Source organism: Dicentrarchus labrax, unplaced genomic scaffold, assembly GCF_905237075.1.
Source record: "Dicentrarchus labrax unplaced genomic scaffold, dlabrax2021, whole genome shotgun sequence".
NCBI classification, from domain to species: Eukaryota; Metazoa; Chordata; class Actinopteri; family Moronidae; genus Dicentrarchus; species Dicentrarchus labrax.
This window is the reverse complement of record NW_026136717.1, coordinates 3,877,559-3,903,242: the sequence shown is the minus strand read 5'-3', so window position 1 is coordinate 3,903,242 and position 25,684 is coordinate 3,877,559. Positions and strand designations below refer to the sequence as shown.

At 40.2% G+C, this 25,684-nt stretch overlaps 1 protein-coding gene across 7 annotated transcripts in view; it reads left to right on the top strand.

The window, feature by feature from the left end:
• The window catches only part of sorcs2 (sortilin-related VPS10 domain containing receptor 2), a 310,217-nt gene that overhangs the window by 66,666 nt on the left and 217,867 nt on the right, over nt 1-25,684 (top strand). For all 7 annotated transcript variants that reach the window (XM_051375297.1, XM_051375294.1, XM_051375296.1 and 4 more), the window contains exon 2: nt 14,159-14,226. In XM_051375297.1, coding sequence (XP_051231257.1) covers nt 14,159-14,226 — 68 coding nt within the window. The remainder of the gene's footprint in view (nt 1-14,158; nt 14,227-25,684) is intronic.

Sequence of the window (25,684 nt, the reverse complement as noted above, 5' to 3'; positions counted from 1 at the left end):
ACTTGGTTCGTGTAAGGAAAACAAAAGTGGAGATGTGTTTACCATTTTTTTGCTTTCCTCGGTACAGAAAGCGCTGCCTCAACTGCATTTTGTGCTGATAATAAAAAGTGGGTTTGTTTTCATAATGACTAACGGAGGTAGCTGCCACTATCAGCAAACAGTCCTTAGGTACAACTGTACCTCCACAACACAGCCAGTGTGCTCCCATCAGAGAAACAGCCACCCCCCCCCATTTTCATTTTGCTGTTGTTGTAAACTGTCAGCAATGCACTGTGAAAACCACCAGTCTGCTCTTCCATGTGATTAGTCAGCTTGCAAATAAAACATTGCTCCTCGGTGCGTGACATAGTCAAAACTTTTCCCCAACTTTAGACATACCTCCATTCTGTCTTCTTGTAAGAGGCGAGCAGTGGGGAGTTTCTCCAAAGCACACACTTTAAGGTCTTGCTGAAGTTACTTTCTATTGAATTCATAATAAAAAAAAGACACCGGCAGTCAGAATGAAGCTGGGAAGCATGTGCGAGGTACAGATACAGGCACTGACGGGCAGAAAAAAAAGAGTTTTATTATTATATTGCTACCACCCTGCTAACCCCAATTAATGTTCCTCCCATAAGAGAGACACTCTGAGAGACAGGATGATCTCATGGGGGGAGATGGGCTCAGTGTGGAGACAGCGTGTCTTGCTTCAGCTGACTAGTAATGAAGCATCATGGGCCAACAAGCACCAAACTCAATTAGCCGTGTTAGTGCTCCGTTTGGTGTTCGTACTAATGTATTTACATAGCCCTCTGCCTGTTGGGCTGGACACCAGGGGATGGTGCTTTCAGGTTAAGGCAAATATTTTTGGCACTGGGCAGCTGGTGGCTAATATAACCAGTCACAGTCATAGTACAAAAACTGCTAATGCTGCTGCTACTACTATACATTTTTTCCTTTTCTATCATGCACTTGCGACCAACTTTTTAAAATCTAGGCCTCCTTTACAACCAGTTTTTAATGAACAATAATGTAATATGACCTAATCAGCAAACCTGCTATTACTCCATGCACAGTTTTAATGGTATTCCTTCTTCTATTATTACCGCTGCCACTACTACTGCATCCTATACATAATTAGCATACTTCTAAATTTATTGGACTTAAATCCAATGCAAATTAGAATCAGTTCAGGTTAAGTGCTTCCCATCAGCAACCGGTATTGATCAGTAATCAATCAAACTGCAGCTTCATATCCAATGATCAGTGTAAACCTAGTTTGGAGAATCTTTGGGAAGGAAGACGGGGTTAATTGTGATTATTATTTTCAGTCCGGCCAAGGTTTGCTTCCATTTAAGCTGTGCCTTTTCTAAGCCGAATGTTTATGTTGATAAGCTATTTCTATTCAGTTTTGTAATTTCCATAATATTTCCCTCTGGCTTTGACTGGTGGTATTGTAATAACCCTGTTCATTTCCAGGGGAGTAAACACTGCCCTATGAAATAACATTAACGGTACCTAATGACAAGGTAGAAAAATGTTGCAGAAAGAGCCCGCAGTCTCCTCGAAAGTCAGCAGATTGGATACACGCTAAATACCAACTGAATAACATTTTGCCATTTCTTTACAGCTCATTTACACATGAAGATTTACACACAACATGTAGGATAAACTGTGCTTGAACCCCGGTCACTGGGAACAGGGAAAAAGCTATGTATAATAATGTACATGGATAAATAATGTATCTCCTTCGTGTAATTAGAGCAACTCCCCGAATACATTTTCCCAAATTAGACCCTGAGAGTATTTCCACTGTGTTTAATGTTGCATTCAATACGTGTTACACTCTGCTCCACTTACCCAAGTCATCTTTAACTCCCATTAACTAAACAATCTCAGGCGTCGCTCCATTGTTAATAGCTGCATTTGTTAATGACGTGTGGTTTTAGACTTTGTTTTGTTGAGTGTGGGATGCAAAGTGCGCTTACAAGGGACAGGAGAGCTGTTAATGGCTATTTATGACAAAGCAAAAACCAAAAAAAGGTTTAAAAAAACCAAAAGGAACAGGAACCTCAGCAGAACGAGGGAGAGACAGAGGGAGAGGGACGGGGATTATGATAATGCTGAGGCGACAGCTGTTCAGCTGTGGCGAGCAGCTGTATCCACTGAAGGGGATGAAGCCTGAGCCAGGACAGGAGCCTCTGTCCATGCCACCATGACAGTAAAGGTAGCCAGGACAGACACACAAAGAAAGCAGAGCTTGCATGCAAATGTGTGTTGAAAGTAAACAGATGATAATTGAATATATTAAGCTCAGATTTATTTTAATAAAGTCAAGAAAGTTCCTCAGCTCTGCATATAGATGACAGCACAGCATGTCAAATCTCAATACTCTTATTAAAGGAGAACTCTGGTAATTTTACACATGAAAGATCAATTTACTAGTCATGGGGGGGGTTAGGGGTTAGGGTTAGGGTTAGGGTTAGGGGGGTGCTACTTAGCTTGTGAAAACAGTTGTATGTCTTCTGTGGCTCTGGAGGAGGGAATGATGATGTCACAGTGATGTCATGTCATAAAGCTTGGAGGCTACAACTTTTTCAACAGACAACCAGCATACATAACGTGAGAGTTTACCATACATGGAGAGTCTAACAAAAAAGATGCTATCCAGTTGAATTGTGGGAAATGTATAGGATCCAGCATTTTTGGAGCTTGAACAGACTAAAAGTTGCCTCTGCTACATTGATTTTGACCATTCTTTTTTAAAACTATCTCTTGTGAAACTTTGAAGTGCAATACTAAATCACAAAAGAAACAGATCTTTAAAATTCTATACTTTTATACCAACATTTGTTCAGCGTCACGCCAACCTGTCTGTCAAACTCAAGCCAAAATTTACAAAATGTGTCACAAACATATATAGTTAAATTTCTTCAAGTTTAGTTTCCAAAAGGCAGGGTTGCATAGCCACACCTAAGCTTAGCTGAAACTGATTTTTTTTCTACTTTCTTTTCTTTCCTACCTGTTTCCTATAACTGAAATCAGTTTTGATTCAACATTGTAGTAATTTAAGTATAAAACTTGCAGTATTTAACATTTTTTATAATCAACAATGAGTCTATACTTTCAGTTTCTCAGTACCATGTTTTTGTTTTTCTACCTCTATTTAAGAGTAGCGAAATGATGCACAAGAATGAAAGTATGAATCACCACAATGTGCCAGATAATATCTTTTGCACTTGAATGCAGCAAACTAAGAAAGATGAGGCCAGCTTCATGTGCGAGCAATAGCATCTGTTATCATTGATGTGCTTGATGTGGCAACTTGCAGCCTCTGCGAGAGAGAGAAGGAAGAAGGGAAAATTGTTACCATCCACTGACTGGGTGAAAGATGTATGGAGTCATGGCTGGTGCATTTGGACAAATAGCATTACATAGGATTCAATGGGAAAGGAAAAATGGAAAGAAAAATACAGAGTTGCTGATTTAATAGCCTTGTTCATATGGTCTTTTTTCCTTCCAGGTGGTCTCTTACTATTCGCAAGTTCCACCTGTGCTCCTCTCTCCCTGATGTTTATTTTCTCTTTGTAATATTGCTGTCTGGAAATATTTTATTGGGTACACAATACAACATCTGGCCACCTGAAAGGAGGAGAAACATACCCTGTCTCTTTTCCATCTACTTGTTCCATCTTTCTTCCTGTATGTCTTTCATTCTGCAACAGCCTGCATGAAAGAGATAGAAAGATCACAGATGATCACTCTGTTTCCGTATTCAAAGACATCTGCTTTCTGATGCTTCTGAGTATTTTCAGCACTTCGGGAGCATATGGTGGTAATGTACTCTCTAGATTAAAGGAACAGTTTACCCCCAGTCAATGATTATCTAGTCGTCCCTGTGTCAGTCAAAATTGCACTCAGATTTGTATCATCAAACAATTATTGAAAAAGTTGTTATTCATTGAGGTTCATATAGATTTCTTTGGCTTAAATTTGTTGACTACAGAATACCTTGTACGCTTGTTTTAATTATGATGCCAGGAGCCGCGCATAGGAATTGTATTTCTCATTTTATGCCCTTTTTGGAACTGAACCAGGCTCCCTTCACGTCAATAATGTGAATGGACTGCGTTTGCTACAGTATTTACTGTTTTAGTTCTGCTAAAACAGTTCAATTTACATCCCCAATAATGGCAAAATGGCAAAAAATGCAGAGTGAGAACGTATTGTAAATTCTAAAATCATGGTAAGACAGTGAGCGAAGGAACTGCAATTGTGTCTACAAATGGGAAATAGCAGGAAGAGAAGTACAGATCAGGAGTACCCTTTTTCCAGCAACCTTCTCTTTTTCTTTTTTTTTTTTTCTTTTAAATAAAAAAAAAAAAATTTTTTTATTATTTATTTTTTTTTTCTTTTTTTTTTTTTTTATTTTTTAATATTTTTTTAAAAATTTTTTTTTTTTTTTTTTTTTTTTTTTTTTTTCTTTTTTTTTTTTTTTCTGTTGTTTTTTTTTTATTTTTTTTTTTTTATAAAATTTTTTTTTTTTTTTTTTTAAAAAAATTTTTTTTTTTTTTTTTTCCCCTTTTTTTTTTTTCCCTTTTTATCCCCCCCTTTTTTTTTTTTTTTTCCAAACCCCCGGGAAAAAAAAAAAAATCTCTGTGGTTGTTTTTTTTTTAAAAAAAAAAAACTCCCTAATATTTTTTGAATTCTCTTGGGGGTGGGATCTGTTTAAAATCTTCACCGTCTTTTAGAATCTCTAACATTGCAGCACATCAAGCTTCAGCAACTACTGAAAAGGCCATCAGACTCTTGTATAAGAACTATTTTCTACTTGAAATACTGCAGTCAAAATACAATATTCAACAAATAAACCTTTCAACCATGGCTCAGGCCATAAAGAATAGACAGTAGACCCGATTTGACGCTTACATTCCATCGGGTTTTATCTTAGTAAAGGTTTGATAAATGCGTCTAGCCTTTAGTTTCTCTGCTTGCATTGGAGAATTACAGTACACGTCTAGGTAAGGTCATGAACCTCATCAGGTTTCCCCTTGAAGACCAGCACTGATTACTTAGAGCCAGGTTAAGTTGGGTTCGTGGTCCCAGTGGCCCCGTCCAACCCCATCGCCTCGTCCACAGTAAGCCGCTCAGATCGATGGACAGATTTGAGGGCCAGAAGGCTCGTCTCAATCCCTCGGCTTCATCGATTACTGTCCCCATTACCGCCTTCACACTCCCAATCTCCCTGTCCTATTTTATTTCTAATGTTTCACTCTCTTGTTTTTCTCCTCTATCCATCTCCAGCCCTTCCCTTTTTTCTTCATCTTTCTCAGTCGTTCTCTAACTGTAATTCTTCTTCCTCGCTCTTTGTTTCATGCAGCGTCTTCCCTCCAATGTATCCATTCTCAACTCTTTTCTTCTTTCAGTCTCTTTGTCTCTTGCCGTCTTCCTTTTATCTCCCCGTCTCCCACTATATCCCATATCTCTCTTTATTGCTTCTTCTCCCTCACCCTACACTCTCTTTCTCAGTCCCAAAGGCCTCGGGCTCCAAGCACTGGATTATCACACATCTAAGGAACTCAGCTTCCTCAGTCCTGTTGGTCCAATTAGTTGTCACATTGAACATCAGTCAATCTACTGGAAAGTCCACGGGCAAAATCATCCTTGCAGTTCCACACGCAGGAATATGTATTTGTGTGGATAAATGGTTTGTGGTTAAATGTGTGTTGATGATACCCTTTTGGGTTTGCAGTGGAATTACAGTACTGTGTGTTACCAAAGATAGCCTGTTGTTGTGGATGCACCCCATAATTTAAGAGAATCGGGGGAGGATGCACGTGCATATGTGTGAACATCGCCCACCCTTACTGTTCCAGTCTCTTCCTTGGAAAACAGGCCACCAATTTGATCAGAGCCCAATTATAGCAATTTCTCAGATATTCATGGGAGAACAGAGGAAGCTTGAAAAGAGGAAGAAAGCCACAGAGACTTAAAGAAGCATGGAGATCAAAAAGAGTGTGGAAACAACAAAAGACCTGTTAGACATAAAAGAGGTGGAGAAAATGACAAAAGATGGGTGAATAGGTAAAAGTACGGAGTGAAAAGTTTGTGGTTCAAAAGGATACTTAGAAAAGACACTTTCATATCAAACATGAAACAAAAAAGAACAAAGTTTCCAGACCCCCGGGTGCATATCTCTATACACCAGAGGTTTACCATATGTAGACATATGGGAAATAGGCTTACGAACTCTGGCAAGAACAATAGTGATCAGGGCAAGTTAAGTTTTGAGCCTAACTAAACAATGTCAATTCAACCTAAAATTAGTCTTTGAGTCTGAGTAGAAGTAAACGCAGAAAGTTGTCAAGGGAGTTATCATGCCCTTTTCATCAACTGCCAGTATTAAAAGGGAGACTCCAGTTGTGGCTAATTGTATAACAACTGTAATGCAGTTTGCTAAAGCAGCTGCGGGGATTTACAGGGAACTGCTTTCCATGGCAACTTTTCTTCTGCTGTGTTTAAGTAAGTTCTGTTAAACTGAAGTTTTTTTGAAAGCTGTAGGAGGTTTCCCCTCCTTGCCCCATTTGATGCTACTCTTCCTGAAGTTTGCATTTTTTCAAATTTTTACAATAGAGTCAGTGAAATGTACAATATGGATCATAACCAACAGTGAAAATGGGCTGAGGTTTGAGAATAGGTTGAGAAATGCCCTCATCCGTTTTGGTGCTGTGTTTAACATACCTAATTGTTAGGTTAACTTTCTATCATAGTATCCCATGTACAAGTAGAAACCTCTTCAACCACTGTCTAGTTTTTACAATGAAACTCTTCAGATATTGTATGTGAAGAGTAGAAAAGAATAACAAAGTCAAAATTATTTCCCTAACACCTACCACAATTTGTCTGGTATCCAGATGTGCTTCTATTCCACCCAAGTGGACGGACTCTTGCAAGTGAGGTCAGCACAGGCTTTTTGTGTGGCCAGAGCAAAAGGCGAGCAGAAGCAAAGATCCATGTAATTGCCCTCCCCTCTTCTCCGCCTGAGCAGTTTAATGAATGGTGGCAATCTCAAACTACTGTTAAAATGGTAACGAGTTTGTGGGTCACTGGCTGGCCTCAGATAAAGAGTGCGGTCAAGGTCCAAAGCAAAAACGACTTCAACCAGATGTGACTACTCAGTGGCGGCTGGTGTCCTGAACCATTAGTGCGGCCATTGAATGGGGAGGATGAGGGTAATAGGGAACTATTTGGATGAATGAAGTACTTTATTTTATACAAGCGTTCTTATGTGTGTGCCTGAGCAAGCAAGGACAGGGATGTGGAGGCAGTAAAATGTCCTTTGGATAACCAGCTGAGGTTTTAGACTACAGAATGAGAACATAATGGCTAGTTGTCACTTGTTTACAGGAGGGTTCACCCAAATAAAAAAGACCAAACATAGTTACTCACTTACTCATGCTGGTATCAAGTAAGTCATTTTGTTTTTATTTGTGCTTTTGAGATATTTGCCTTAAATTCCCTCTGGTATGCTTGCATACCATAAAGATGAATGGAATTTTGTTTGTGCCATGCACAGCCTTGAAAAACTGGCAGCATTTCAGAGTGTCGTCAAGCACTCTTTTCTTCGGCAGCTACTTTTCCAATATTGTTTAGAGTTGTTTTGCCGACAGCTTTACAAGCTGTTGAATACACATTTGCAGCTCATTTATAATCTTTGTGATAACTTTGTGGTTGCACTTAACTCCTTTCAGTTACTGTACTAGCTCACAGTCTTATCTTTATTTTGTTTTTACTGACTAGTGCACAATAGCAGAATAAAAACACATCATTCCTTAGCCTGCTTCACAGACATGGGACAAGTCCCAACAAACAAGAAAAGAAACAGTTGTGCTTTCTCTACATGCAAATGCTAAATGTAGCATGCTAATTTTCTTACAGTGACAATGATGACATGTTATGCTACGTAGTGTAGTGTAGTAGCTGTAAAGTACAGCTTAGGGTTATGGGAATGTCATTTGCTTAGCAGGTATGTAGTCATAATATCAAATTGAAACGTTGACTGGATAATGGTGCCACAATTATTACAGTTCATCCCAACCTGAACATAAATGTCCATAGTTTATGACAGTCTATCGAATAGTTGTCGGGACATTTCACTGAACGACACAAATGAAAAGATAACATCAAACATCAATAGGGTTCATCCCCCTGGCTCCATGAATGTCTGAATACAATTTTATAGCAATCCATTTAGTAATTAATAGGACCTATACAGTTCACCTCAATTGTAAGTAAATATATGCAATTCTCTACATTCCCAAGTGAATTTCATACCACGTGAGAGCTCAAAGTAGTGAGAGGGTTAAGTGACACAAGTGTTGGACATTGACTAGAATGACAGCACATCGTCTCCGGAGCTGGAATGTGACACACTCAGGGGATAGTTAGACGGATATGTAACCGCAACATCCCCGGTTTGAATCTAGCCAAGAGCCTTTGTTGCATGGCATCTCTCTCTCTCTCTCTCTCTCTCTCTCTCTCTCTCTTCCTGTCTGATTCCCGACTGTACTCTGCTTTATCAAATTAAGGCACAGATTTAAGTCAAGGTTACAGATTACTCAACAAATTGAAAGGCTTCATGCAGTGGCGTGTCTACACTTCCATCAGTGTGTCTGTGTTTCCGTGTCTGTGTGACAGGGAGAGAGACAGAGATGGCGTCTCAAGTATCAGCACAAAGTCATTCCCCAAATTTAATCGGCATGGAATTTACTTTTGTGCCCAAAGAATATAAATTGGGCTTCATCTCAAAATGAGTTCCTCCCTTTTATCACAGACTGTGATGAATTGTTTATGCGTGTGGTCTGTTTCTGGAGAATGCGAAGCGCCCCAGAGGGATGAGGTGGGGGTGTCACACACTTGGATGGAGTACTTATATTTCACTGTTTTTGCTTAAGAAATGAATGAGTGCCTTCTTTTTCAGAGTCTCTGAGTCTGTCTGTCTTTATTTCCCCTCCGGTCCCTTTCTTTCTCTAACGTTTTCTCCCTCCTCAATAGCTGATTGATAGCGCTCCATTGACACACAGTTGATGGGAATGTCTCGGGGACAAACGGTGGTTGTCAAGCTGGAGTTCATGGTCAACTCGGCTACGAGCTTGACTCTCAATAGGGTCTCTTGTAGCTCTTGTATGAAGTCATCCAGGGGTCCTGACCACCCTGTTGACTTTTCCCCAATAAAAGCCATTACACTCATTGTCCGCTAGCTTACAAACAAGAAACCCACAGTGGCCGATTATGTGGTTGTGGTATTACAAGGTGGCCACAATAGAGCGATACTTCGTCTACAACAGTTTGATTAGGTCACCAAGTTCACCACAAACTTCCTTGCAAGGAGGATATTTCTTATGAAAAGGATGAGCTCCCGGAATATGTTCGCTTCAGACTGACATGTTTTTTCAGTACTTGTTGACTCTAAGTATGGTTCTATGATTTATTTGTACTGACTTTCAGCCGACTGGCATGGCTTTGCAGTTCCAAAAAAAGGGGGTATTTTTTTCTTACCGCTCTGGTTGGATTCTCAGCCTGTGCCAATTTTGCCCTTCAGTCCAATGAGCTGTAGGTAGAAGCTGCCAAGTTGTAGTCTTAACGCACTGCTCTGTACACTAGAGGCAATGGAGGAATCCGGCTTCTGTGCTGTTCAGCAGTTTTGTCAATGTGGCTAGGTATGTTTCTGCCAAATAAACGCTCTCCTTGCCTCCTGCCAGTAGTGATTTATGGCCGAATACATCCTTGCCCTGTCCACTTCATCCCCAAAGAAAAATCATTTTCCAATTGAGCAGAACTTAGGCCTTGACAACCGACTCAACATGGGGATAGAGAGGCAGAATATTTTATTGGCATTGGCATCTGGTTGAATGATGCATACCTCAATCTCATGGGCCTGATGGACTGATAGACCTTAGAGGCACAGATTCTTTTCCCTTCTCTTTTTCATGTACAAGACAGGGGATGCAATTTGATGAGAAAGCTACAGTGTAATTATAGATTTATGTTGAAGGCAGGGCATACTTGTAACCAGCAGGCCAAATGTATTTTGTGTCAGAGGAAGGACACAAGTTGTTAGAGGCTGTAGAGTATTACCGCATTTATTATTATATCTTTATGTGGAGCTGCTTTTCTAACCTAGCACTGGGACATGGTACGTGCTCTATATGTATTGATTGATTATGTGGTTTATATATGTTGTCAAGCTGTTTTGCTGCATATATCCAACATTTCTAAAGTCAAGTCAGGTAGTGTATTTGCCCTCCCTGACCTCGTCATTGAATGTATATTCCGACAATTATGATTGCGATTAGAGCTTAAACTATTAGTTGATGAAATGATTAATCAATCAACAAGAAATTAATCACCTACTGTTTTTGACAGTCAGCCCTTGAGTCACTTTCTCAAGCAAAATTGCAAAATCTGTATTTTGTAATTTTTTTATAATGTATTTTTTGACTAACAACTAACTAATTCTGATGACAATGTTAAACATTAAGCCGCTAAAAAGTTTTTTTTTTTTTTTTCTTTTTTAGTAAAATTCTAAAAGCCAGATATTTTTCTCTGTAGTTTTTTGGGAGTAAAATGTAACTGGAAATAGACAAACATTGGAGTTCCATTTGTTAGGTGGCCAGAAACACAGATCTAAATGCATGCTAATGTCGTCAAACTAAAACTCAATAAAAATAAATAAATAAAATGAATAAATTGCAGCTTTAAAAACCAGCTTGAGTTTTCAACTGGAGGTTTAAAGCTGAAGGAAAAAAGAAACCAAGATTGGCTTGAGGGAAGCACAAGTACTAAGTGTGCAGCATGGTAGATCTAATCCGTATGTCAAGGGACGAGTGCTGTTACTTTGCCTCTCTGCCTGCATGGTAAGAGTGTCAAGCTTTGCACCAGTATCTCATTAGGAGAAGGACAGCTGTGCAGAGGCGGACAGCCTGCTTCCAGAGACACCGGTTGAGTCACAGTAGGCCAACGACCAATCGGGGAACACTTGCTACATGCTGCATGACTCAGAGAGCCTCACACGCCGGCTCGCTCGCAAATTCAGATACGGATGCTGTCTAATTCTTCATCAGCAAAGAAAGTTTTTCTGACAGTTCGAGGCAGAGAAGAAGCAGCTTGTATGCTGTCACTGCATCTGTTAGGGCTGTTACCGAGGTTGTTATCAGCCCTGGCAAGCGGGCTTCTGCTCGGGGAAATGTCCTCTGTTCCGGTTTTCTGGACTCCATAAACATCTTTGGAAGCCAAGCTCCACCAGGGTTGGAACTCGCGGGTTTGGGTTGCTTTGAGCCAAGTGCCCAGAGACTCCACTGAGCGGCTTTGATGGCAGTCTGTGTTGTGGAAATTGGTCTAGAGCTCTCAAAGCTCATTCTGTGTGTCCCCAGCTGTGGTGCTCCGCTTTGACCAACTCTTAGTTTTGTGCGGAAAAAACACTTTTAAGACACAGTTACCGAGACCAGCCCCGCCTCAGTGGAAGGTCCTATAAAAACTGCTTAGGGTTTCCTTTTGAATACTAACTGCAACTGGTTGCTGCTGGCTGAGTGGCTCTGACACTAGAGGGCAATATGCAGGCTGTACTTCATGCTAGAGGGTAGGTTTTATAAGGCTAAACGTTTTGATGGATGAAAACATATTTGAGAAAATATTTGGGCCTCCAGCCAGGTATCTTATTAAGTCAGCTGAGTAAGACAGCATAGCTTTCATCCTATCTGACAAAGAAATCAACCAGATATTTGTCCTGAACTTAGGTTACTTAGCTGTCTTTCATATTTCACCCAAAGGCCACCCAAAGCATCAAATATTCATACACTTGTTCTGCAAGCCACCAAAAATTCAAGGTAACATGCAGCCTAAAAATAAGAGCCATAATCATGTACTAACACCACAGAGAATATGGTGATACAGGCAGTGCTTGCTTTCCACATTAAGATGTATCAGGAGTGTCCATATTGCACAGACTCTCCAGCTTGACTCCTTAGCAGCAGCCACCTTCAACACAGCCTGCTGTTGGCAGCTGCCTCTGGGCAGGACCCCTCGGCCAATCAACTCCCCTCCGCCTGAAGGCAGGCCTCGGCTCTTCTCTCGCTCCACTACCTAGAACTGCAAGCCGGCCTGTCAATCACACTACTAGGCCCCACTGTGCTGCCTGACCCACTGGCACTCTTGCCATGGCAACACAAATCCCAGCAGACCTAGCTGTCAAGAACAGGAGTTCTCAGAAATATGAAAGACAAGAGTCTGTGATCCGGTGTACACGCATGGGGTTTGTGCCCCGGACCAAGATGTCTCGGTCACTTGAATGATTCATCCCCTATGTGTTAGTCTTTTGATTTTTGTGAAATATAGTAATAATATTAATAAGCCCAAAAGAAACTTAAAATAAAGATCTCATAATCAAATCGCCCCAAGAAAAATGTGCTTAAGCAAAATTACAAATTTTGCTTGCTCAAAGGAGGCTAGGAGGAACACAGAGGGAAGCACTGTGTGAGCTCTCTTTAAAATCAAAGTGGCAAACAAGACTGTTATTTGTTCAGGGTAATAGTTTCTCCAAGCACCCTCAAACAATACTCAGCATAAGAATCAGCAGCAGTGCAGATGGAGTTCCTCCACGGTTGCCTTTGCTTCATATATAAAGGCAGAGGAGAGATTATTTCAAATCTTGGCCAAACATTGGCCACAGTTATGCCGGTCTATTGACTAACCAATGGTGCTTTAAAAAAGAGGTTTGATTAAAAACCTTCCATCTTCATCTTGCTGCCTAAAACAGTTTTTTAGCCTTTAGGGTGAAATTTATAACAACACTGACAGCTGTGCACATTGCCTGTATTTGTTGTTTTTCATCATTGAATTTGTTTTTAAAAATATGAGAGAAGAATCTAAAATGGAAAATTGGTAAAAAGAGATTTAACAAATTAAGAACAGTGTAATTCCCAGTTTGTAGTTATTTTAACATTAAACTATGATATTATAGGAAAATACATTTGTGCTACCACTGTAGCTCAACATTAGTAATCATTTCTGGTGAAATTGCTATGTTCAATTTACTGCAGCACAATCAGCCATTATAAGTAGTAACTGTTATTACTGGCTAGGATTTAACCGAAGATTTTGATCCATTTGTCAAAAAATTCAGCTAACTCTTACAAAAGTGGTTTTCAAACTTAGGTCTGGGGACCAACAGGGGTGCTTGAGGGGGTTGTAGGAGGTCCCCAGCAAAAAGAGAAATAGAATTTTGTAACTTTTATCACATTTTTTGGAATTTGGAACAACAATGGAAGAAATAGGGTTGGCTGTTTTGATTGATTGTGATTTATAAAGATCTTATTTTGGGTATTGATTGACTTTGAAGACGTTATTATTTTCAGACCTGAAAATGGGGAAAAATACTCAGAGGGGATTCTGGGATCCCCTGCCTAGCTTGTTTTGTGGCTAGTTCTTAAAGCTGCATTAATTTATACATTTTTGGTCGCTAGCAGGCAATGGAGCGAGACATAAACATACAAAAACATTAGACGTTACACTTTCTTTACCAGCTAGCTACAAAATGTTATATCTGCTGTACAGTAGGTCTTCAGCGTCAGTAGGGAAGCTTTGGTACATACAACCCTTTTGAAATAAAGAAAATATTTAAAAGAAATTAACAAATAGTATAAATAATAAATTAACAGAAAAATCTGACTTTTTCATGTGTCATGAGGGGTTGTGGACTAATGGCCTCAGTAATGTTAAAATCCTGTCTACAGCCCTCATTTCTTTCCAAGAACCTGCAACCCAGTGGTTCTTGTAGCCCCCACTTTATGTTGATGTTGATGTTGATGTATTACTGATAGAATGTTTATCAGTCTTTACAAATGTTGGGGAAGTACTAGTAAAATATGCCAAGGTGAATTAAATGGAAATTAAAAATATATTCAGTTTAGCAAAGTAGCCTTGCTAGCATCACAGAGCCCTCTTGATTGTTTGCTGTCCACACACAAACCATAATCAACCATCATTTCTTTCCACTTGGTCATCCATGCCCCTCTCCATTGGTTCTGTGCCCCCCCAGTGTCCACTGCACTAACCAGTCCTTTTCTGTAGTAGTGGCTTACTGCTCATTAAATGTCTCTCTCTCTGCTACCTTGTCTTACAGGTCATCCTGATCCTGACCAAGTACTACCACGCTGACTCCACCAAGGTGCTGGAGAGCTCGCTGTGGAGGTAGGCCAAACGTTTACACCATGTTTGCTCTCACTGGATGTCTTTATGTCATGTCTGGCCTCAGACTCACGCAGACCTTTCATCAGCAAGCAGCTTCCCTTTAACAGCGAGGTCAGTGCAGGTCTCGGTTATCTCTCCGCTGTGCTTCTTCAAGGAGACAAGAGTGATACGGAGTGCTGAGCGGACAAAACATCAGCAGGCAGCTACGAGTAAAGTGGGGGACCGGAGAGTGGCGCTGCGAGGCCAGAGCGGGCATCTGTTTGGGCAGATAGCATATCAGCATGGCACAGGGCAGGACGACGGGCACCGGCAGTGCCAGGGAGAGGGGTCAAGTCTGGCTGGCAGAGCTTCCTCTATTTAGCAAGGCTGTCTCTCGCCAAAAACACTTCACACTTCTCTCGCTTTTGAGCGGTGGAAAAACCAATGCATTCCGCTCAACTTCACAACAAGAGTATCTTGTTACTTACATATATTCTCATGGAATATTAATTTCCTCTTTATTCTACATCCACTCCCTACCAGCTCCTGGGGTGCTGCTCTGTAGCTGAGCATGTCCTTCTCATAGATAACAGTGTGGAGGAAACTTAATTATATTCAAATTTCCTCATAAAAACTTAGAAAATAGACAAGACAGGGCTCATAACACTGGCTAAAATTAGCCGTCTAGAAGGCATTCGCACAGAGCAAAACGTGTCTGATGGTGGTACTTAATTCATGCCATTCACCTCACTGAGGGCTCCATGACTTCAAAGCTTCAGCCGCTCATTAGCTCTGACTGCCTGTCTCCCTGGAGGACAGATATGAATAATGTACATATTTTTATCCTTCCCTTGTTGATGTTTTAATTGTTGCAGTGTATGAATAATGCTGCAGATTCACCACTGGACAGCCCACTTGAGAAAGAAAAAAACACAGCAAGTGGTTGAATTTAATCTGAATTGAACCTAAATTGGCAGAGAAAGAAAAAGCTGGCCGTCTGCCTGTTGGCATCATTGTCTAAAAAGCAGAAATTACCATGAAATTAGCATGTTTCCAAGAGGACCCATAAGGCTCTCTGACCACGTCTTGGTAGGTATTATGTGTGGGGTGTACCTCAGTTCCTTGTAGCTGTCAGCTTGGCGTGGTGTGTGGACAGCCACAATCCACTGGCCTATAGGCTTTGAAGTCCCAGAGCTGTAGGATCAAACAAGGGAGATGGGGGAAGATGAATGGGTTTGCCGTCTTGGCCTGTCAGGTGGCGTAGATCAAGATGCCAGGTTCCACACAGGGGGAAAGTTAACAGCACAGAGAGGAGAAAAGTTTTTCAGGGCAGCCGAGTTAATGAACTAAGGCCCTTTTAGATCAGCGGTGGTCTACAGAGGCTTGTCTTCTATCAATAGGCAAAGCACACAATCTGTGTCTTCACAGTTGAACACATACAACTGTTAGTGGCCAATGTGGATTCAACCCAAACAACTGGGTATCAGCCAGTTAGTGTCATTCACTTATGCCCTGAGAAAGGACCAGAGAACTCATTCAGACTGAAGTGTGTTAGCTGGGAAAACTTCTCTCACTGTGCTTAACTACCTTCAATTATTTTTGATGGAATTTTTGTTGATCACAATGGCCATATCATGTCAATCAAACATCTTGTGACTCCCTAAATAGTAATGGCAGCAATAACATGACATAGTCATAGCATAATTTGTCCGAGTGGATAGTTGGGTGTACAAATGGTGACTTTTTAGCTGTTTGCGCCATCTACTACCAACACTGGAGGTTGGTTTCTGACTGTACACCATGTTGGTGATCAAACCACAACCAAGTAGTTGTATTTGCCTAAAGATGATAACTATACAGTTGATAGATCGGTCATTGGAGGTACAAAGACTTTCATCAGTCATCAGAAGAAGGTCAGTCAGTATAAACTACATCATGTCTGTTCAAAGTTAAAACAAGATTTATTTCAGAGAAAACAGGACTGATAAAGTTGCCAGCTCCTTCCTTCTAATCATAGCCATAACCACACTTCGTTCCATGTCTATGTTTCCCAGTGTGCTGTGGAGACTTTTGTCTGTCCCCAGGCTTTGGCATCAGTGTTGGCTCCTTAACCACTCCTGCCTGTTACTCCTGTATGTCTGTCCTCCAGTTTGTTGTGGCAGGGCCAGGTTCCCAGGCTATCACACAGCTGATAAAGGAGCTCCAAACATCTCACTTGTCGCGTGAGAATGTCTCTCTTTGTGAAGAGAGAGGGGAAAAAAAGTGAGTGGCAATTCATGGACCACCTGAGGCTTTACCAGGCAGTTTATGCATGTCTTTCAAGTACGCAAGTAAGAATATGAGAAAATGTATCTGTAGGAAGATTACTTATCCATGTGAGGCTGTAGAACTGCCTGTTCGCAAAATGCTTTCTTTTTTTCTTTCTAGGTAATATGAGCTTCAGGTTGTTCAGAGTCTGGTCAATAATTGATGTTGTAGTGGCAGTGATGTTGTGTTTTTCTTTGGCTGAGGTAAATTACAGCAGTCAGAGGTCTGGACCCCTGAAGTTAGAAGAGATACACTGGACACTTAAAACTCTGGTGTCCTGCTGCATGCATGTGTGTTATAGCTACACATCTGTTTAATGTCTGTGGACTACTACCAACCTCTATTCTGCAGTCTTATTAGACCAGTCAGGGGAATTTCCCAACCTTCAACAATATTTTAGTCATTTAGTTTTTAGTTTAAACATGCTACATTAACCATTATACCAGCAGTAAAACATTAAGGACTCAGTATGCTTCAAAAGTGTTGTTTGAACAGTGTTTATGCCATTGTAGCCTCCTCCTGGCTGCATCCCATTGCCTCCAGGATCTCTCTCTAAGAACACTGTAGCTTTTGTGTGTCTTGTGTTTTTGTAGACATGACAGAATTAACCCTTCCTAAATCCCACCCCTTTTTGCTCTGTGCATCAACAACAGTTGAGTAAGCCTCGGTCAACTTTCTCCTTTCCTGTACTAAGATATGCTATGTGCTACAGGATTTTCTGATGCTGTTAGGCAATCCAACAAGTGCTTTGTTTGAATCATACTGAGACCTTTACTGCAAAGCTTTTTGAGATATTAACTTGAAGTAATTAGATAATCTCTAAGAGTATAGATAACCTTCTTTTTCATGTTGTAGAGGAACATGCGGGCACTAATTCTAGTTCCAAGATATTACAGCTTACAGAGTTTCTGGCAATGGCAGGTGGTGGATAAAGTGACATCCACAATGAGTTCCTACTCTCCGTCTTGCTTGAGGACACTTCAACAAGATATTTGCCTGAATCTGTCTCTCATGTCGACTTGTCCAGACTTATGCCTTAAATACAGATCAAATTCAGATACGGCATCAGAGTAAACAGAGAGAAAGGTGCTTGTAGATTTGGCAAAGACATGAGGATTTGCCACTGCATTACCAAACTCTGTGATGACTGCAGACTGACAGAACTCTCCTTAAGACTGTTGCTCCAAGTGGAGCCATGAAATACTCAGTAAAGCTTTTTTGATCCTCAGACTGAAAGGAGCAGATGTGCACTTCACTTTTTTTGGCTTTGAATCCTCAGTGCAAGAATTTCTCAATTTTAGATGGTACATAGTGGCTCAAATATCAGGCAGTTAGTGCCGTCCATTTGTGATTTGATGGATAGAATTGATTGTAATATCATATTTGGTCAGATTACCACATAATATCCTGATTTTAATGTCTCCAAAGGGCTAAATCCAGTTTTAGAGGCTTCTAAAACCTTAAAATGAAAAAAGGTTCTATATTGGAACATCCCATTGTTTTATAAGATATATACTGGAATTGTAATTTTTGGGGCTCTAATCCAGGTATATTGGCTATTGGAAGCTTCGCTCCCCTCTAAATATTGGCTTTTAGCCTTTGAAACAGACCTAGAGAAACACATATAATCTAAGTATTTATATTCTCACTTTTGGTTTTAAAAAGTTGTTTGACCTCAAGTACCCCCACAGTAATCATGCACTCACATAAACAGGGTGTTGGTGTGAGAGTTGGGGGGTATATATAATTCATGCTGTCTTCACACATCTTTTGAAGAGGCGAGGGGGGCTGGTAGCCATCGCGCCGGGGGGCTCCACTGCTCCATTATGGATGAAGAGATCGTCTGACAGGCCAGCACTTCTATGTACAGTAGATCAACCACAGCACACTTCCACAAACACAACCGTTGACAATATGTCCGTCATATATGCTAAACTGAGTTGCCTTATCAACCATAACCAACAAGCCAACTTAATTGATATTCATAATTGTAAATGCTTCACTCCAAACACAACATATTTGGGAAAATTAGGTTTACGAAGAAATTCTGCAAGCATGTGTTTATATGTATGCATAAGGATCTGCATGTATATCTATATGGATCTGTATTGTATACTTGCATATATTTTGTGTGTGTTGTTTTGTATGAAAGAGGGATATTTGTCTGTTGCTATGGATTTGTATGTGAATATTTCTGCACTGCTGTAGTTTTTTGTGCTATTTGTTTATGGGTGACATCAATTGAATGACAAAGAGAGAGAGCGAGGGGGGAGAACTGGACAGGAGGGGAGGAGAGCAGATCAAAATTGCCTCCAGGGCGTCTTTAAGATGAACTGTAGGGGGCATCATACTTCAGACGGACAGACATCAGTCCTCCAACATCCACACCTCACCCTCCTCTCTCCGCATGGACTCAAATTCAAAATGTTCGTCTTCTTTCTCTGTAACAAAAGGCGCTCTTCAAAGCTGCGTTCAAGAAGCAGAGCAATCAGGGAGATCATAAGGGATGATACAGGAAGTTTAAGCTTTGATGATTCCTGTGGGGAAACTGGGTCATGATAACGTAATACATTACAAAAGAGAGTAAGAAAAGTGTGCTATTTCTTTTTCTAAATCATGTCAACACAGAAATGTTGACATGATTGACACATTCATTATTAGGCATTTGAATAATTACTGTTAACTGCTGAGATGATTGGCAGCCACTTCATTCTTGTTCTTGCAATGCTAAGCAACAATGTTTATGAGAAGTCCTACAGTTTGAAGTTCCTTTAATGCAACACAGAGAATGTTTTACTAAATTTTTCTGTTTATGAACACTTGTTTTACAGAAAATAGTAAAAGACACTGAGAGTTTATTCGGAAATAGTAAAAAATCTCAATTTAGTAGAAAACCACCTAAATAGCAGAAAATGGTAGCAAATACATCTTGAGAGGATAGTTTGTCAGAAATGGAACAGAAGGAAAAGGTCAACTCTTGTATCTTGTGTATCGTGTTTTTCAGGCTTCCTCATGCTTCCATGCACCTGAGAGTTGTTCTCCAGCCAAGCAGGTTGAAAGCGTCCCTGTTGTACAGTTCTTCAGCTGAGCCAACTGACTTACTATTGGCTCCCCACAGATTAAGGGCATAAAATGCTTTGCTTTCAAATATTGCTAATAAAAAGAGTAATTTAGCGTCAATGACAGTGCCCAATACACCAAAATCCACTCACAGCCCAGTGTTATTACTGGGGGCTCAGTTTTTAACACAGACAAGCAAACCACGCACAGAGAGCATCCACTGTGTTGCAATTTTTAATAAAGAAGACTAACAATATCCTCTTACATCATAGTACTGAACATGAAATGCACACATGGGTTGGCTTTTTTTCCAACAGTAAGTATGGCTTCAGAGTTTTTAGCTTTAAAGGGATAGTTATAGAGGTCAGCAGTTGGACACAAACAGACAGGGATCCCAGCACAGAGGCAGAGCATTTCATGGCTGTGGATGGGGGTATTTAGCCACCTAAAAAATGCCCACCTCAAACAATCAATATCAGTTTAAGTGTGCTGTATATAAAGAATGTTTAAACTGCTTTACCTCACCGTCAGACAGCTTTTTTCTTTGGCTCTAACCATAGAACTTTGTATTCCTACACACTCCACTGCGACCGTTGCACTGTATTCTGCCGCATACTGTACGTAATTGATTATGGATAAGTACCTCATACAACTCCACTTCAGAAAACCTGAACTTTCGCTTTAAACGAGAATGAGGTGACATCGGCCACATTTTGAGAATAACATTAAAACGTACTGTATGTATATGAATTTCAGTGACTGACAGCATGGCTTTAGGTTGTGCAAATGAGCAGCAGTACAGAGAAAAACACTGCAGAATACAGAGGAAGTGAAAGACTGAGTGAAAGCTGTAATAGCAACTTAATGCTACAGTCGATCATGTATCTTTGTTTCAATTTGTTTCAGTGTGTTGAAGCCGTTGCTTTGAGGCTTATTGGCTGCAGGGTAGCACATCTACAGCTCACTTCCCACTTTGATGCCTCCTTAATCAGTTTGTTTCAGATGTGGATGTGCGTACGTACACACTCACACACACAGTTATTCCACCATTACAAATGTGTTGATGATTAGCCCTCCCTAAGGTCCAGATCACATTTCCCCAAACTAAACCAAGAGAGAGAGCCACAAAGTAGAAACACACGCTTTTGGGCTTAATCAAGACAGCATGTTTCATTTCCCCTCTCCTTTTCCTCTTCGCCTCATCCTGCCCTCACTTCCACTCATTCATTTCCCTCTCAGGTTTTCCTCTCTGTCTTTCTCTCTCTCTCTCTCTCTCTCTCTCCCTCTCTCTCTCTCTCTCTCTCTCTCTCTCTCTCTCTCTCTTCACATTTCTCTCAGTGTTTCTCCCTGGGTCCAGATGGTCTGGGGTGCCGTAAATACTTAATCGAGGCGAGAGCATCGTCCTCCCTTCATCCCTACGCCCCCCTACCTCCACCACCTCATCACTTCCCTCCATCATGCATATTTCACAGCCGAGAGAGAGAGAGAGAGAGAGAGAGAGAGAGAGAGAACCCAAGAGAGCTCTGCTTGCTACCTAAGATGGCAGGCAGCGAGTCCATAGCGTACCATAGTGCTGGGTAGAACTATACAGAATTCTTTGAGGGATTACAGTTACATATAGAAACATCAAGCCTAGCAGAAAATTGCTTAAATAACCTCTCTGGGCAAATCTATTGAGGAAGGAATGAAAAACACAGGTAGAATGAAGGAATCAATGAGCTGCTTCAGTGATGGATAATTCATTGTGTTTGGGTGGAGCAGGATACCTGGTCATATCTCTATTTCCCTTCACTTTCCTTAACATGAACAAGAGATGCAGCCAGCTATCTGTGAGTCAGCTTGTTTAACTTATTTGTCACTTTGCTGACTTTATTATTAAATAAGACTTCTTACTCATTCACCTTTCCTTCCCATGAGTCCAAATCATGAGTCGCTGCCGTCCAGTAGCAGGCGTCGGCGTACATTTAATCCAGACTATATTTGTGTTACTGCACACTCACAAGTCTACGTAGGTGAAATTAATTAGTTAGCAGGTCGTTGTCAATCAATTTAAATATGATTGACTGGTCTAATACGCGTGACACCATTATTGAAATGTAATGCCTCTGTAAAAGATGATGAAGCCTGATTAGACTACAACAAAAGAGTCCAAAACCAAGTTGATTTATTGAGAGAGAATCGGAGATGGATCCACAAAGTCAAGATGATTAAGTGTTAATCTAAATCGTATATTTTACTTCTCATTGCTGCTCTCATTACATTGATGCTTGGTGAAACCCAACAGTCATCCCCTGACCTTAAATGTTATTTTTAATAATAATACTTTAGTCCCTCAAGCATTCAAATTTGAGCCTTGACATTTTTGAAATATCGCAGCAACTATTGGATGGACTGCTGCACACACATTCATGCTCCCCAAAGGATGGATTGTAATCACTTTGATCTCCTTAACTTTCATTAGTGCCATCATGTGGTTGAATTATTAATTTGTCAGTTTCAGCTTTTGTGTTTAGATGGCATACCTGCTAAATATCAACATGCTAGCATTATCATATGTTAGCATGCTGATGTTGGCATTAGTTCACAGGCTAACAGAGCCACTAGCATGGCTACAAACTCTTAGTCCTGTTAATTTCAAGACATAGGAACGTTCATTAAACCTCATTTTCATTGAGCCCTGCGATAGACTGATGAGCTGTCCAGTGTGGACCATGCCTCTTGTCCAATGTCAACTGGGATTGGCTCCAGCACCCCACAAAGAAGAACTGCTTATAGATAATGGATAGATGAACGGATTGATGGATGGATATTGCATTTTATGCCTTCATTAGATAGTGACAGTACAGAGATGGCAGGAAATGAATTGAGAGAGAGGGATCGACGTGCAGCAAAGGTCCCCAGCTGGATGTAAATCAGTTATTTTGCGATACATGGTCAGTACCTGTCTGCCCACTGGATGCATCTGCAGTGTTTCAGAAGCAGGGCGTCCTAAAGCAGCCTGTTCTTAAGAAGCCACATATCCAGATTCCAACCTGTTCTTACTCCCAACTGACACTGTAAATATCCCTCTTGCGTCATGTGTGGACACGCCTGTGTAGGGTAATGTTTTCATGTGCTGTCGAAAACAGGTGACGGGGTATAAAGAGTGGTGAGGGAGAGGGTTGATGGATGGCTCAAACAAACACAGGAATTTGACCCAGGAGATTGTTGTTTGTGTCCTGTGTGAAACCAAAAGTAAACAATGACTTCTTTTAAGTTATATAAGCTACATACGTTAAATTATGTAACATATTTAAAGTAACTTCTGATCTTTTGCTAAACCAAACCAAGTAGTTTTTGTGCCTAATCCTAACCCTAAGTGAGACATTTCAAGTTAATATAAACCATGCAAGCTTAATTTTTAAAGTCTAACCAGATGTAACATATTTATTTTTCCCTCGACTCGTGTTTGTTGGACATCGGCACACTCAAATCACAGCGACATTTTACAGGATCCAGCTGCATTTGGCATACAAGATTAAGATACAAAATGACTCGTCAAGATAGATTTATTCTTTCACCGTGTAGCAAAATACATTTGAAACTACTCTGAATTCAACCAGCACACAATATGCTCAGATAAGTTCTAAATGCAGACATACTGACCACAGCACTGCTGGTATGCAGTATAGCCACCGAAATAGCTCACGAAACAGGATTATATTATCATTTTACAGTTTTGGGGGTTACAATAACAAGCAGGATATGGAAAGTTTGCGCTTTATCCAGTAACACAATGATTGCCAATGTGAGTCTGTTAGGAGAAGGAGGAGGATGGAGAGGTGCAGCAAACTCAGATTACTATCTGATTGGACCTGAAATGAACTGGAAAATGAGACAACTGTGCAAGCATGTGGCCACGTACATAATGCCATTGAGTGTATGTGTGTGTGTGTGTGTGTGTCCCTGCAGTGCATGGACTGCAGTATAGAAGAACTACATGTTGTGCACATGTTTAGCTGGGTTTTTGGCATGTGTCTACGTACGTGTGTGGGAGTCGGATTGTTTTCACGCCGCGGCTGAACCGGGGGCTGTGTGCCCGGCCATCTGGAAGACGTTTCTCATTTCCTCAAACATTCTTCCTGCGATGAGGAGCTCAGGTCCACAACTGCACACAGCTGGGAGACACAGGGAGAGCTCCTTCTGGATTTGCTTCTGACTAAACTGTCAAAGTATACCCACAGGAAACAATAGTTGGCTGAGAGTCTCTCCCACTATCTACCCCTGTCTTCTTCACACACACACACACACACACACACACACACACACACACACACACACACACACCACTTTCCTCTTTTTATCTTTATCCCAATTTCATGGCCTTGCTAGAAGCTACTTTCCAAAAGGACAGTAACTTCTGGACCACACACTCCAGAGCTGCAGGAATAATTGTGTAACTTGTGGTATTTAGTTTTGTTGGAATATAAAGCTCCTCAAAAAATATATCTGAGGTTGGGCTTGGCATACAGTAAAAGTATTTGTTACCTGTGAGCAATGAACTCACTGAAATGAATACGAATTAAGTGTTGCTAAGCACTGTAAGCAATGTCTGTATACACCAGCCAAAAACAAGAAGAATAAAGAAAGGAAGGAAAAGACAAAAAGTAATGGAAAACACAGAAAGACAATAGAAGAGAAAGGGGTGGACAGACAATAGGCAGACAAAGCAGCCAAGTAATGAAAAGAATGGAGTGAAAAATTAGAGAAAAGACTTTGATTGAGAAAAATAATAGTCTTTCATTAGTGAGCATTAATTGATGTTTTAACCTCATGACAGCCATTTTAATACTGTTCTTTGCAACTGTGGAGATAGAGAGGAAAGAACAAAAGGATCTGGAGAGAAGACAGGTAAAACGGGGGAACTGGGGATCGGATGAGCATGTGAAATGTTAATTGCACTTTAATAGAACAACATGTCTTAACATAGTCTTAGAGATAAGAGAGGGGCAAATTGCTCTGTCAACACCACAGAGGTCTGACAACCCGCACATGTAGCCATTAAGTGATACAGAATGCTTCGTTTTCTACTTTTCGACTGGTTTCTCTCCATTTCATTCCGCCCATGCAAATGTTTTCCTCAGTTAAAGAAGAAATCTGGAGATTGTGGTCAAAGAAAAACAAATGCCTGATGGCGTGTCAGAGCCAAGCCAAACTTTCCTGGCTTCATCAGTGAAAAAGCCTGTTTTGGAGGATCAACAGCTGCATGGGGAGAAGTACACACCTGAACTGTGGGAATTCATTTGAAATTCGTTGGAAATTTGAACTCAGTTTGGATGGGAACTAAAAAATAAAAATGTAAACCAATATTATCAATGTCGTGCCATCAGTTTGTGGCAGATTATTATATAATACTTGAAATGAAATTGAAATGCTGGCCTCCACCGATTTAGCATTGTACGCCTAACTGTAACATTATGATGGACAATTAAAACAGAAATGTATCAAAATCAATGCAACAGAACCAGATACAGTGGCTGTATTTGTAACCACCTACTACATACTATGGACAAATTACTTTTGTCATTTCTGTTTGTACAAATAGCATTCCACTAGAACATTTAATTTCTCAGATCTGTAGATGTGAAAATATGACTAAATATAAGTCTAAACATTTGTCCAAAAGGTCAAGAAACACAAGAACTCAGAACTAACCCTAACCCATCAACGAAAAAAAAAAAATTTTTTTTTTTTTTTTTTTTTTTTTTTTTTTTTTTTTTTTTTTTTTTTTTTTTTTTTTTTTTTTTTTTTTTTTTTTTTTTTTTTTTTTTTTTTTTTTTTTTTTTTTTTTTTTTTTTTTTTTTTTTTTTTTTTTTTTTTTTTTGTTTTTTTCTTTTTTTTTTTTTTTTTTTTTCCCCCTCTTTTTTTTTTTTTTTTTTTCCCCTTCTTTTTTTTTTTTAAAAAAACTTTGGGAGGGTAAACTTTTTTTATAGCTCCCAGACAATGAGGGGGAAACCTAGGAAGTAAGACTCAATGATAAAAACTGTAATTATCTGTTGATATGTCATAAACTGTGATTTGCCTTTGGTCTGCATTTGTACCACACTGGAGCCAATAAAGTAGGGTTTGAGTT